Source organism: Mustela lutreola, chromosome 1 (assembly GCF_030435805.1).
Source record: "Mustela lutreola isolate mMusLut2 chromosome 1, mMusLut2.pri, whole genome shotgun sequence".
Lineage (NCBI taxonomy): Eukaryota > Metazoa > Chordata > Mammalia > Carnivora > Mustelidae > Mustela > Mustela lutreola.
This window is the reverse complement of record NC_081290.1, coordinates 192440299-192455382: the sequence shown is the minus strand read 5'-3', so window position 1 is coordinate 192455382 and position 15084 is coordinate 192440299. Positions and strand designations below refer to the sequence as shown.

General features: G+C 49.1%; 1 protein-coding gene across 2 annotated transcripts in view; it reads right to left on the bottom strand.

Annotated features, from left to right (window-relative positions):
• Nucleotides 1-15084, bottom strand: part of SORL1 (sortilin related receptor 1) — a 150900-nt gene that overhangs the window by 34969 nt on the left and 100847 nt on the right. For both annotated transcript variants that reach the window (XM_059183472.1, XM_059183473.1), the window contains exons 25-30: nucleotides 12567-12686; nucleotides 7090-7215; nucleotides 4043-4150; nucleotides 2216-2347; nucleotides 1176-1307; nucleotides 408-542 (exon numbers count right to left, since the gene is read on the bottom strand). In XM_059183472.1, the coding sequence (XP_059039455.1) occupies nucleotides 408-542; nucleotides 1176-1307; nucleotides 2216-2347; nucleotides 4043-4150; nucleotides 7090-7215; nucleotides 12567-12686 (753 nt within the window). The remainder of the gene's footprint in view (nucleotides 1-407; nucleotides 543-1175; nucleotides 1308-2215; nucleotides 2348-4042; nucleotides 4151-7089; nucleotides 7216-12566; nucleotides 12687-15084) is intronic.

Sequence of the window (15084 nt, the reverse complement as noted above, 5' to 3'; positions counted from 1 at the left end):
TGCTGAGCAGAGAGCCCAATGTGGGGCCCGATCCCAGGACCCCGGGATCATGACCTGAGCTGAAGGCAGAGGCTTTAACCCACTGAGCCACCCAGGTGCCCCGGAGACTGCATTTCTTACAAGCCCCAAGCAGGTGTGGAGGCTGCTGGTCTGCAGGCCACGCCTGGAGTTGCCGGTTTCCAGAGTGTTCACCGTGGCCTATAAAATATGGCACGTGGGCCCTTCGGAACAGGAGAAACCAACCACGCTGCTTTAAATTAGTGGGAGTGGGTAGAAAAGAACTCAGAGTTATGCCTCCTAAATCTCTGAATTAGCCTGGCACCAAGGAGACCAAATTCAATTCTGGGTGGAAAGAGGGCCCCGTGTGCTGGCGTGTCCTGGTTACGGGCTGACCCAGGACCCCTCACCTCCGCAGTCCCTCTCATCAGACCAGTCGCCACAGTCGTTCTCCCTGTCACATTTCCACCTGTTGGGGATGCAGTGGCCATTCTCACACTGGAACTGGAAGTAGCGGGAGCAGTTCGGGGCTTCTGTGGGGTTTTCTGGGGAGATGAACCACACCATCAGTCAATTTGCCCTGCACCCGCGTGAACATACATGCCGACCAGACAGACACAGCCTCCTCAAGGCCCAACTCCCGGGGCAGCCTGCACAACCCTACCAGATCCGGGGAAGGCAGCTTCCTGGACCCAAGCCCGTCTTCCCAGATCCCAACTCAGTACATCTCCGAGCCACGCTCCTGGTTCTACAAATAATACCCAACTTTTTCATTTTGACCTTTACCAAAGGACTGATGTGACTACGGACTCTAACCCAACAGGGACAAGGACTCCGTAAAGTTGTGAAATTTGTAACTTTTAGGAGAGGAGGGGGAAGCACATTCCAAAAGATTTACCGTAATTCCTCTTCCATATTTCTTAGACATCATGCGAACTTCCCGAAGGGGGAAAGAAAAGGAACCAGCATAATCGTCCCCCAACACCGACTAGAGGCGGGCTGCCACCTCAAGACTCAACTCCTTACACAGCGATTCGAGAGCTAGCAGGAACCAGTGCTGAGGAAGGAGAAGGCCAAGGCTGCACAGGAGTGGGGCTGAAAACGGCCTCCTTAACCATAGGCGTCAGTCAGTGTGACCCGGAGATTAGGGACAACAGGCCGAAGAGCCGAGATCTTACCGCAGCTGGCTTCGTCGGAGTAGTCACCGCAGTCATCCATGCCGTCGCATTTCCAAATCAAGCTGATGCACACTCCATTCTGGCACTGGAAACTGAACTCATCACAGACCTTGTGGAACTCGGGGTCTTGGGCTAGATAAGGAACAAGCATCCGTAAATTCCAGGTTACTACCATACTGAAGAGCTCAACGTGGGGCTCTGCTTAGAAACAAGAGGAAAAAGCAAACTGTCCTCCACCAAGAGACAAGCCAGCTACAGGGTTCCCTGATGGTAAAAACCAGTTGAAATCCTAACCCCCTGTAGCTCAGAAAGTGACTATATTTGGAAACAGGGTCTTCAAAGAGGTGATTAAGTTCAATGTGGTCATTAGGGTGGGCCCTAATCCAATAGGACTGGTGTTCTTATAAGAAAAGGAAAGCAAGACACAGACAGGCAGAGAGGGGACACTGAGGGAGAAAGAAGGCAGCTGTGAGCAAGCCGAAGACGGGGACACAGAAGAACCGATGCTGCGACATCTTGACCTTAAGCTTGTGGTCTCCAGAACTGTAGGAAAAGGCAGTTCTGTTGTTTTAGCCACCCGGGCTGCAGTGTTTGGTGATGGCGGCCCAAGCAGACCAGTACAAGTCGCTACCACAGGCAGGGTCGTTTTAGAAGCAGGGCTAGAGCAGTGCACGAGACAAAGGCCCTGCTCTCGTGAAGCCACGTTCCAGCCAGGAAAGACAGGCGATCCACTAAATGCATGGGGTGCCAAGTGGTAACCAGTGCTGGGAAGAACCCCACAGCCAGGCAAGGGCACTACAGAGGGACTGGTGCACGGGAAAGGCCAGTCGGAGAAGGGGCTATCTGGGCCAAGACCCTGGTCCTTCCACACCTTCCACTTATACGGACACCAACCACCAAAGAGCAGTAGTTCTGAAGCAACCAAGGTAAGTCTTTCTCAGAAAGGGCCAGACTGGATGGTCAAGCAAGACCCCTGAAGGAGAGCGGCCCAGCCCCTCACAGTGTCGCCGGAGCCTCCGGCCCCTCCCCGCCCCACTCACAGCATCCTGCGAACGCCGCATCCTCGTCGGAGCCGTCGCGGCACTGGACGATCCCATCACACACCATGGAGTGGAACAGGCATTGCTGGCGGTTTTTGCACACGAAGTCCATGAAGCGCGTGCACAGGGGCTCTGAAAGGGGTCGGGGGCCGGGAGAAGGCCATGAGCACCTGGGACTTGGGGGGTGGAGGGGACTCGTGAGCTCTGAGCGAAGGTGCCCTGGTAGCCACCATTCACTGGGTACGTGCTGTGTGCCGAGCCCTGAGCGACAGCGCCTGACCCGGAAGTTCATCACTGAACTCTCGAGACGAGGTTATGAGGGATTTTGCTGTCCCATTGTCACAATGAGAACAGAGGGGGTGGCAGCATTGAGTATCCAAGAGCACCCAGCTCACGGGAGCGGAGCCAACCCAAACTGACAGCCAGACCCGCCTGCCGTAAGTGCTCACGATCTCAATCGCTAGTCAGAATACTGGCTCTCTACTACTTTTCCTATAAAGGACCAGAGTTAGGGACTGAATCCTATCCCTAAAAATTCATATGTTAAGGCCCTAACCCCCAGGGTAACTGCATTTGGAGACAGGGCCTTTAAAGAGGTAATAAAGGTTAAATGAGGTCATCAGGGGACCCTGATCCGACAGGGTCCGGTCCTTCAAAGAAGAGACCCAAGGCACTTGGGCACAGACAAAAGGCCATCCAGGACACGGCCAGAAGATGGCCTTTGGACTCGAACTGCGACATCAGCCTGCCCCTGGGTCTCCAGCCTGCCGGCCTGCTCTGAAGATTTGGACTTGTGAGCCTTCATCACTGCAGGAACGGATTCCTGAAAATAAATCTCTCCCTAGAGATACACACCTATGGGTTCTACTTCTCCAGAGAATGGTGACTGACACGTGTAGGGAGCAGATTCTCCAGGGTGTGCAAGTCCTACGGGCTCTGCTACAACTACACCCCACGGACGCTCTAGCGTGCAAGCGGTCAGAGATGACCCGTGAACAGGTTGTGACCGTGTTTAAAGAAAACTTCATGCCCTAGAACAGCGTACACCCAGGCAGGCAGGGTTTTCCCCACAGGCCAGCCTGCCAACCCCTGTCCATCACCATCACCTGCAGCCCTTAAAAAAACATCCCAACGCCCAGGCCACGCTCCAGACGGATTACATCTGGATCTGGGGGTAGGGAGGGGGGAACCCAAGCATAGTAGACTCACAGAGGAGCACCACTGACCCAAGACAACCTCTGTGAGTCTAGAGGAAACTGGGATAAAAGAATCACCTAGTCAAAAATGTTACCCCAGCAACGCTAATAACACCAATGAAATAGAAGTAAGTGTTCAGTTCAAAACGATGGGTCGACTACTGCAATGTACTGCGATTGAACAATAGCGTTCACCAAGCTATGACCCATTCCACGATGACCCCACTGCTACCTCCCTATCCCCACCGCTACCTCCCCCGCCGCATCCCTGCTCCTCTTCCCCCAAACCACAGTGCCCTGCCACCATGAGCCTCTCAGAGTCCTGCATGAGCTCTGGTTAAAAGCAAACCACCAGTGGGGCACCTGGCTGGCTCAGTGCGTTAAGTGTCTGCCTTTGGCTCAGGTCGTGATCTCAGAGTCCTGGGATTGAGCCCCACATCAGGATCTCCGCTCGGCAGGGAGCCTGATGCCCCACCCACATAGGTGCCCCTATGCTTACTTGTGATCTCTCTCTGTCAAATAAATATATAAAATCTTAAAAAGAAAAAAAAGCTAACCACCAGCACACACCAAGGAAATGCAACAATTCATTCCAATATACGAGTTTCCCCGGGGCAGGGAGAGGGCTCACCACAGTGCTGCTCGTCCGCGCCATCCGAGCAATCCCGCAGGCCGTCGCAGTGCTTGCTGGACGGGATGCACGTGCCATTCGGGCAGCGGAATCCATTGCACTTCTTCTCTGAAATGCAATTCGACAAGGGGAGAAGATGACGGAGAGGAAACAGGCAGCCCCTTGCCTGCGTCATTTAGGTAGAAAGCTGCACCACCCCTAAGGAAGGTGGGGACTGGTACTCGTGGCCACAGGTACCGACGTGTGCACACGGAGCCCAGCAATGCCATCGTAAACGTGTAACCTACCCGCAAAAGTGAAAAATATCATAAATACAATTTGTTCACTGCAATGCTCTTTGAACGCATGGAAAACCACCTACGTATCCACCCATGGGAACTCTGTAATGCCTTACTGTACACGGAACACGAGGACTGTCATAAAGGCACTGAGGAAGCGCTCTGTAAAAAATGTGTCCTGCGTACACAGTTGTATGAAAAAAAAAAAAACAAGGTACAAAAAACATGCATAGCAGACTACTTGTATAAAAGAGAACAAGAATACACAGCACATGTAAGTTTGCACATATGCACAAAAATATCCCAAAAGGGTACACAACCATAATTTCCTATGTGGAACAGGGTCAGAATTTGCCAGATGGGGAGAAAAATGTTTACTATACTCCTCCTGATACTTTGTTTCCATTTTGAACCATGAAAACATGTTGTCTACTCATGAATATATATTTTTAAGGAAAGATTCAGTGATTTAAAAAAAAAAAGGAGGGGGGATATGAATCCTGATTATAAATCCTGGTCTTTTAAAGCTCTCATAAATCACCATTCTTAATTCTTCAGGAACGCTAAACCAAAGCCCTTTTGGAGAAAGGACGTCCTAGAAATGTTGAGAATCTTGGGTTTCGCACTTAGAGGACAATTCTTAGCCTGAGGTAACCCTTTCTCCTGAATGCAAAGCAACTGCCCAATGTTAGGCTTCAAAGTAAATTCTAGCAGGTCAGGCATGGCCACTGAAAACCCAACTCTCAGGAGAACGGTTCCAAGAGAGTCAGCTATAAGGCAAGAAAATGTGTTTTCGCCCCATAAAAAGTCATCATGGAAGGGGAAATTACTCAAAGGACATCAAACAGAAAACAGTAAATGAGTGTCATGAGTCGGGGAAATATCTAATGTCTCTAAGAATAACAGCTTTTTAAAAAAAGTGTAAAATTAAAATTATATGAGACAAACTCCTGTTTGTTCAATCAGTGGAAACAGCTAAAAAAATAAAATGCAAGCTCAAGGGAGATTTGGGGAAATAGACATGACGCTACTGGTAGACGCTTTGGGTATCACTGCTTAGAAACGCAGTCTGGGGACACTTCATGAGAATCACTGAGGTCCATGAGGACCGCTGAGCCAGCAGTGCCATACCAAGAACATGTCCTAGGAAGGATCGTCAAGGAAATATAAGCCTTTGTTTCCAAAGAAATGGATTAATTTTATGATGCGTGTTAGTGTAAAACTAAAAACACTCAAATGCCTGACCAGGAAGCAACTAAGTGAGCCAGAGAAACAGGAAGTGAAGATGCGTCTGTCGTGAAAATGCTGAGTCTAGAAAAACAGAGATCAAGGCAAGCATCTTTAAGACGCTGACATGAGGGCAACAGGTGTACAACATGCCGACAAAGCCTACAATCCCACGAAGATCTGGAAATACGGTGTAAGTAACAGGAAATACACACTGGTCTCTGACCCTGGCTACTGGCACAGAGCTCTTGAAACCCTTGTAATTCCGTAGGAGACAGAAGTGTCTTGTGTTCTAATGGGGCAAATCTGGGTGGGCTCCTGCACAGCTTTTGGGTAGGGGCTGGTCACCAGAAAAACCATTCCATGATTAGAGGCTTGGAACTTTGAAACCAACCTCAGATCCTCCAGGAAGGGGCGAGGGATGGAGACTGAGGAAATGATCAGCCAGACCCAGGCGATAAAGTCACTATAAAAATCTTAAAAGCTTGGGGCTCAGAGAGCTTCCGGGTTGTTGACCTCAGAGATGCTGGGAGAGCTGCAGGTCTGGAGAAGGCACGGAAGCCCCACAACGCTTCCCCATACCTTGCCCTACCCATCCCCTCCATTGGAACGTTCATTCTATCCTCTACTGCATCCTTTTCTAACAAACGAGGAGACGTGTTTCCCTGCGTTCTGTGAGACATTCTAGTAAATCACTGAACCCAAGAAAGGGGACCCGGATGTACAGGTGGTCAGTCAGAGGCACGGGGGACAACTCGAGGCTGGTGACCGGCATGTGAGTTGGGGGGCAGTGCTGGGGACCGCGCCCACCTCCTGTGAGAGAGACGCCATCCAAGGAAGATGGCGTAAGGCCTGCGTTAGCTGGAGGACCCCCAGCTGGTGCTGAAGGATTACGTGGTGTGGAAAACACACCGTGGCCACAAAGTGTTGGAAGCACTATGCGAGCAGAGGAGAAACACAGGGATTCTCTTCCTACAGACGTTAAAGAAAAAGGGTAATGACAGAGGACCTTAAAGATATTTGGCATAAAGCAGAATTTTACAAATCGTGTTTGTGTGGCAGCTACTTTGTGAAGGGAAATGACCACCTCAGAGTTCTCTCTGAAATCGGTTATGCTGAAAGAGTCCTGCCTTTGGGGCGGTGAGCCACATTCCCACAGGACCGTAACAGAGGACTCTGAGTCATAACACATGCGACTGATACAGAAACAGATGGTTAATTTCCACGGAACCCTGGTCCTATCTGTAGGTGCGGACGGTGTTTAGCACTCTGGGTGCATGAACTGGTTTCCGTTTCTTTGCTTCAAAGTTGTTAGGGAAAGGCAGCGAGGCACAACAGCCTGCCTGCCGGTGAGGACGACACTACGCACCCCCTCGACACCCTATAGCAGAGCCACAGAGAGCCATGAAGGCATGTTTGGTTGTCCGTGTGGACCTGGGTGCAGGAGAACAGTACCCCATTCCCTGGCCCATCTGTTGCCTCTCTTCCGGGACGGCAGATACGAGGGACGCTCCCGGGAGAGGCCAAAGCGTGGGCATTTACCACAGTTCACTGGGTCCTCATCGGAACCATCCTGGCAATCCGTGTCACCGTCGCACGCCCACCGCTGGGGGATACAGTGTCCGTTGTGGCACTGGAAGTTGGAGGCCTCACAGGTGTGATAGATGGCTGTCAACAAGAGAGAGGAGAGAAAGCGTCAATGCCGCCCTCGCCCCCGCTCCCCCACCAACTGCCAAGGAGCTGACCAGAGAGAGACGGCGCTGGGTAATACGGGCGGGACAGCCCGGAGTGCCAGAGTTCCTCCCTGGCCAGGAGCTAGGCACCTGGGTTGCCCTGAGGGCAGTAGGATACAGCCTCCTGATCAAGGAAATCCCTTGACTCTGTAAGTCTGTGAAGCTACACAAGCCTAGACACACAGGTTTTAAAAGAATCATTCACGGTTCGCCACCACCTACGACTTGAGGGTTAGTCCCCATTCACAAAGAAACAGCCTTAGAGGGGCGCCGGGGTGGCTCGGTCGGTGAAGCGTCTGCCCTGGGCTCAGGGCGTGATCTCAGAGTCCTGGGATCGAGCCCTGAGTGAGGCTTTCTGCTCAGTGGGGAATCTGCTTCTCCCTCTGCCTCTCCCCATACTCTTGTGCTCTCTCTCACACGCTCTCTCAAATAAAGAAAATCAGTTTTTTAAAAAATGAAAAAAAAAAAAATTAAGAAATAGGGTTTAGAGAGATTAAGAAACTTGCCCACATTTGCAAAGATAATTAAATAAGGACGCTGGCCCCCTCCAAGTCCAAAGCCTGTGTGGCTCCTGGTCAGCTCTGTCTTGCAGCTTTATCTTCTCTCATCAACCCACTCACTCATCCAAATTCTGTGCGACAAGGAGAGGTGGTGTGGGCCCCAGAGATCTGCTCTAGACCTGGTCCAGCCACTCTTTGGGGGCCTCAAAGGTCCTCCTTATAAGGACCCTTGTAAGCTCGGACAGGCTGTGATCTTGTAATTCTCAATAAATGACCCAATTTCAAATGTGGAAAACCTCAGATCCAGAGAGCACAGAAGACTTATTCAAACTCACACAGGAAGGTCCCAGAATCTCCTCGCCTTATCTAACTCTCTCGACCGTCAGGAGTGACATCCCCCAGCCTACGACATATGGTGTCTGCTACAATCATTAGAAGAAAAAGACACAAGTGAAACGGTGCCATTGTTACAAACCGACAGCCTTGTTTGCATACATGGGCAGAGGCCACCTGGAAGTCCTTAAGAAACATCTCAAAACCCTGCTTAAAGACTAGTTCGAATGCAGAGTAACTGTCTCAAATCCAACCAGCACTTACTCTCCGTCGGGTTTCCCCTTCCTGTGCTAAAACAGAAAGCTATTTGTGTCTGTTCACGGCTGAATGGAAGTCAGGTCTGGCCTTGTTTACCACTGACATAAAATAATACAACCAAGATGGATGGGCTCTTTGTTAGCTTAACTGTGCGAACAGGATGTCTTTGCAACAGACAAGGCAGAACCAACAAAAGTGGGTTACTGAGTGCATACTACAGTTATTTAATTTGATCAAGATGATTGGCAATTGTTACTCAAGGATTGGCAAAATTCTAGAGGGCAAAAATGCCCTCTAGAATTTCTACAATTTGAGGCTATTTTGTGCAGCAGTCTGAAAAGCAAAGAAAGTGATTTTTCAAACCACTTTCAAACAAGTGGTGTTCCATTACCTGCTGTCTTCTCATCTCTCTGAAGACCAAGGCTATAGGTATAGTGTGCAAACAGGTCTAGAGGAAGTTTCGATATTTTACAACCTTTGACACTCGGAATCCACTAAACATCTTTTTAAAATATACTTCTATCTCTGATAAGAGGAGTATGGGTATGTTGCACAGTATGTGAGTTTTTGTACCAGTAACAGCCACTGCCTGGAAAACTTCTGACCTGTTGGTTTTACAAGTCTGACAGCCCTTGAAGATACTCCTCAGCAAAGCCTTGCTCATGTTCATAAAATATACTGTCGCCTAAACTCACTGCCCTGGTGAGCTACTTGTTATTATTCAGCTTATGCCTTTCCTTTTTAATTGAAAACAATTTCGGAGTGTTGATGGAGTTTCCAAATGACCATTCTGGGAGGCACGTCTGAGATCTCCAAAAATCTATCACTGAAGCTGAGTTCTGAAAGACTAATCAGTTTGGTAAAATTTCATGTAAGTGGCCTGTTATGAATGGGATTCTTAACACAGTCTCTTTTTCTGAATTTTCCCCAACTTCTGAGTAACTTACTAGCTCTCTGACATGGAGTGTCTTAATTACCATAATACATGTTCAATTACCACCTTTTTCTTTTAATTACAAGGAGGGAAGAGACTAACTTTAATACAGACTAAAGAATGGGGGGAGAAAAAGAAGAATCCTCCATGTGGCAGGAATCATTGTACCTGGATGGGCTAGTGGGGTAAATGACCATAAAATCAGAGGGTCGGATTTCTCATAGAGGCCATTATCCTACACCTAACTCTCTGACTTGGACAGATCTTCCTTGACTCAACAAGACCCTCTGGAAAACTTGATCAGAAGCATTGACCAAATATAAGTGGGGCAGAAGAGATGAATGAATTCACATGGTACGAAAGCGCTACCACATTGATTTCCAAGGGCTGGACCAGGAAGAAACGAACGGGGGGAGAGAAAATGCGACTATCAATTCAACCTGAAGGATGAGTGACACAGAAAGAATAACATAAAGCATAAAGAAGGGGCCTTGAAAAATAAAAGGCAGACTATGAAAAAGAACCAGATGGAAATTCTAGATACAAAAAATATAGTCGTGGAAATAAGCATAGCTCAGGGGATGTGTGGAACAGCCCATTAGATTCAGCTAGAAAGAGAATTGTTGAACTGGAAGAGAAGACTGAGGAAGTAACTCAGATGGTAGCACAGAGTCATGAAAAGGCGGCAAATACAAAACCAGGAAGCATGAATGGCAGAAGGACACAGCCCGACAGACCCGAGAGTAAGCACTAAAGACGAGACCAGAGAAAATAGCAAATAGAGTTGAAAAGATCCCACCTGTGATTCCCCAGAATTGGTGAAAAACAAATCCTCAGCCTCTAGAAAGAAAACAAGACTCAAGAGCAGGCTGAATAAAGATAATTTTGCTTAAGGAAAACGCCTAACAAGAACAAACAAACAGATACCTGGGGAGAAAACGTCTGATTGAACAAGATCACCTGCTGGGAGAAATCAAATCAACACAGAAGAGGCCAGAAGGAAACAGAATAATCCCATCAAAACATTTAAAGGAAGGGCGCCTGGGTGGCTCAGTGGGTTAAAGCCTCTGCCTTCGGCTCAGGTCATGATCTCAGGGTCCTGGGATGGAGCCCTGCATCGGATTCTCTGCTCAGCAGGGAGCCTGCTTCCTCCTCTCCCTCTCTCTCTCTCTCTCTTTCTCTCTACCTGCTTCTCTGCCTACTTGTGATCCCTGTCTGTCCAATAAATAAAATCTTTAAAAAAAAAAAAAAACATTTAAAGGAAAATTACTACAAACCGAGAAACCCAGATCCATCTGAATTCAGGATTGAGAGTGAAATAAAGACACGTTTATGGAAACAAAATCTTGAAAGAGCTTACTATTTGTGGACTCCTGTTGCAAGAAACAGAAAGATGTACCCGGGAGGGAGATGTCAGGTACAAGAAGTAAAGGTAAATGGTTAATGAGATAGAATAACAGTGATGAATGTTAGTGTTCTTAAAATATACAGCTAAAATACCAAGTATTTTTGGAGTCTGTTCTCAAGTCCCGGCAGGTCTAGGGGAGGGCAACGTTACCACACAAAGAAAGACACACAGGGTGTCTTGAGCGTAACCGCTGAAAGAACAGAAATCAAATGTTTAAGCTCAAAATCCATGCAGGGAGGTGGGGAGAAGGGAATAAAGAAAACTCAGTCCCCGGAAAACCAAAAGCAGGACAGAGAAGAACAAAGACCATGCATGCGAGCGGAGGCCAACAGGAAGTCTGCCGACCTGGACTGATCTTCTCTGGCTTTGCAGGTGACTTAGGCGATCAGACCAGGAAACGAGGGGACACGCCACATATCCTAAGAAGCTCACAGCTGACCGCCAATTATTTTGAGATGATGGGGAAGGAAAATCGTCTTTAATAGATCTGGAAGAACGGTCACTGGAAAAAGGGAACAGGGGAGGCGCAAGCACGTTACATTTTCCCCAGATAGCCCTGTCAAAAAAATAAATAAATAAGATAAAAATCGGAGAGAAAATCAGGAATCTCGGACAAACCCTCCCACAGACAGGAGTTGATAATTCATCCCGGAGGAGCAGCACATGCTGCTGAAACACACAAAACTGACTAATGTGGTTATGCTAACAAGGTGTTCAATCATTTTGCAATTTACTAAACTGAAATGCCCAAGTGCACTCCTCTAATTTATTAACCAATTATCCACCCAGGCCCAACACTTCCAAACAGCACTCTATGGTTCCTGGGCTGACAGCAGTTCCTTTCTGGACCCTGGCTTTTCCTCCTCCTGCAGGCCATTTGGAGAGAAGCCTTTTCCCGCAGTCCTTCGAGAGGTGGAGGTGCAGACACTGAGACTGCCCCAGAAAGGACAAGGGAGGCAAGTTTAGGTTAAGTTCATAAGGGGATAGAACTCGGTAACATCACAAATCATCCTGTGGGATGATATGGCATTTGAGATCCATTTACTCCTGAAGGTCATAGAAGGTCACCTCAAAACGAAAATGAACTCAGAGAAATCGTTGTGTAAACTGCCCAATCGAGGGGCACCTGGGTGGCTCAGTGGGTTAAGCCTCTGCCTTCGGCTCAGGTCATGATCTTAGGGTCCTGGGATCAAATCCCGCCTCAGACTCTTTGTCCCGTGGGGGGCCTGGTTCCCCCTGATCAACATGTGGTCCCCAGGCGAGGCGCCAGTCTATAAACCGTGTATCACTGATCCTGAAGCAATAAGCTTGAGCCAGATGGGAAGCGATTATACCACTCAGGACACTTGTTTAGTTCAATGAATGCTTTTTTCACAGCAAGACCTTCTCAGTGAAGAAGCAGGATGTCAGTTTTTCTTTTATTTATTTATTTTTTTAAGATTTTATTTATTTATTTGACAAACAGAGATCACAAGTAGGCAGAGAGGCGGGCAGAGAAAGAGAGAGAGGTGGAAGCTCTCTGTAGAGCATAGAGCCCGATGCAGGGCTCGATCCCAGGACCCTGGGATCATGACCTGAGCCAAAGGCAGAGGCTTTAACCCACTGAGCCACCCAGGCGCCCTGGTTTTCCTTTTAGCACAAGCTCATCAGTCTAGCTGTTTGCAAAGCATGCAGCTGGCTGATGGCTAGCTGAAATGGCTAGCTAAGAAATGGCTAAAGGGGTCTATTTCTTAGACCCTCGGGTCTACGATCGCGTCGGGCTGCCGGGCTAAGCAGTGCGCGTACACACACACACACACACACACACACACACACACACAGGTGCTATGAAGGGAGAGCAGAAAAATACTGACCGGTACAGTTGGCTTCGTCGGACCAGTCCCTGCAGTCGTTGTCCCCATCACACACCCAGGATGAGCGGATGCACATCCCAGAGCTGCAGCTGTACTCGTCGCTCCGGCACTGGTGCATTTCTGTGGGAGGGAGCACACACACTTACTCAGAAACCCATCTCAAACCGAGCTCTGGCGTCGGTGTCCCTAGGGGCCGGAGATGCACGCATTATCCGCGCTACCATCACTGATTATCCAGAGACAGCGTGGGTTGTAACCGGGGGCGCCAGCCCATTGAGGACAGACTCCAGGTGGGCTGAGACACCGACACCCTCACATTTTTTAAAGTTTATTTATTTATTTACGTGAGAGCCAGAGAGTGTAAGCAGAGGGAGGGGATGAAGGAAGAGGGAGAGGGGAAAATCTCAAGTAGACTCCAGGCTGAACGTGGAGCTTGATGCAGGCCTTGATCCCAGGACCCCAAGATCACAGCTTGAACTGAAATCAAGAGTGTCAGACGCTGAAGCGACTGAGCCACCCAGGTGCCCCGGACACCCTCATGTCCTTGCCATTGGCTGCCTCTGGGCCACGAACGGCATCATCCATGCTCCCCAGGGCACTTCACAAATACTGTCTAAGCTCGCTACAAGGGGAAGGTTAGGAGGCAATGCTCCAGTTACTCAGAAAGTAGAATCCTCAACAATTCTCAAGAAACAGAAGCTTCTAGAGACAGAATCTGTGGTTTCAGAAAAGAAGTTATGAGAACTTCAAGGGAGCCGATCAGTTTGAGATGCTCCGATCGGGGAAGGTGAAGATAAGTGCCGAGCTCCCAACACAGAGGAAACTGGGGTCCTTCTGTGGGCAGAGCTCCAGGGACGCTGGCTGGCTGGCTATCTCTAGAAAGGTGGGGTCTTTAGGCAAATGAACCCATGCAGCCTGTCCGAGACCTGCAAGCAGGCTATACCGGCAACATCTTTCTTAGACCCTGGGAATCTCAGTCAAATGGAATTGTAAAAGGGGTAGCCAAGCCTGGAGCCCAGGGTGGCTCCCCAAGTTGAGTCGTTCGGGTTGACGGTGAAGTTGGAAATTCAGATATTGGTGGGGAAACAGTCTGGAGATTTATGAGGACCTGGCTCTGAGGATATCCAGGACTGAGACTCTGGGGTGGATTCGGGAGATATTAGCACAAACAGGCTGTGAACAGGGAATCTGATGCTGGACTCTCCTTCCTATGAAGCTGTGCCCTTCAACCCCGTGCAGGCGCTAAGGAAGGAATGGGAGGAATGCAGAGGAAACAGCACTGAATCCCAAAGACTCCCTTCCAGAACTTTCTATCTTTACAAAGATGAGGGAAAATGAGGGGACCCCCATACACACAAAATTCCTCTAAGAGCCAGCCAAAGGGCATTTCCCTTGCCCCCCTCATTTCAGTCCTTGGGGTCAAACGACCTGCTGGTGAAAGGCAGGTCCCATCCGTAAATGTGTGCGGAAGGTGCACAACTTGACCCATGGGTGGGCAGGGAGAGCCACGAACTCATCACGCTGTCTGGGTCGGCGTCTGGCCCTGTTCTCACTTCCCCTTCTCAGTCAGGACTCCTTTGGTCTGGTGTGCTATGAGCACCGCAGGATGTTTCCTCCTTGGACGGCCAGCAACACTGAGTGTGGTACCGGAGCCACTCCTGACAACAGGCCTTCCGCACCGGGCAGGGCCAGGTGTGGCAGCGAGGGGGTGGGGGGAACCACAGGCTCCGGGTCGATATCCTGACACAAACTAAGAGTGTCACCTTGAGTAAGTCCCCTCAGTCATTTAATTGGAAATCAAGAGGGCTGAGCTAGAGAACCCCCATCACTCCTGGTAATTCCAACACACTATTTTTCTAAACATAAAAATTTCCATTCAGAAAACAGATGTTCGAACAACATTTGTACCATCTGCTGGCTTCCAACAGTTTACTGAATTAGACTGGTTTAAAAAACAAAAAACACAACGTTCACAAAGGTATAGATCTGTGTCTTCAGGAGGCTAATCTCATAGCCACCCAGACATGTAGGCCAAGTCTGTGCCGCACAGAGCTGTTAATAACTGCCTGTATTTAGTCAGAAATCTCCCTATCTCATTCGTGCTTATAGCATCTCTGCACCATAAAGTAGGGTCCATTATCTTCTGAATGAATTGGTCCTACCAAGGGGACAGAGGTGGTCACACAGCTGGGTATCAGAAACCCCGATGGGGGCAACTGGGTTGCTGTCGGTTAAATGTCCAACTATTGGTTTTGGTTCAGGTCATGATATCGGGGTCCTGGGATGGAGCCCTGCTTTGGGCTCTGTGCTCAGCAAGGAACCTCCTTAGGATTCTTGTGTGTTCTTTCTCTCCCTCTGCCCCTCCCCACTCCTCTGTCTCCCCTCTCTCCACTACCTGCGCATACAAGTGCATTCTCTCTCTCAAAGAAAGAAAGAAAGAAAGAAAAACCAAGACACTTCCAGAAATCCTCCATCTGCAGCCCACAAAAGCCCCATGAGCAAGGGTGCTGCCCCACTC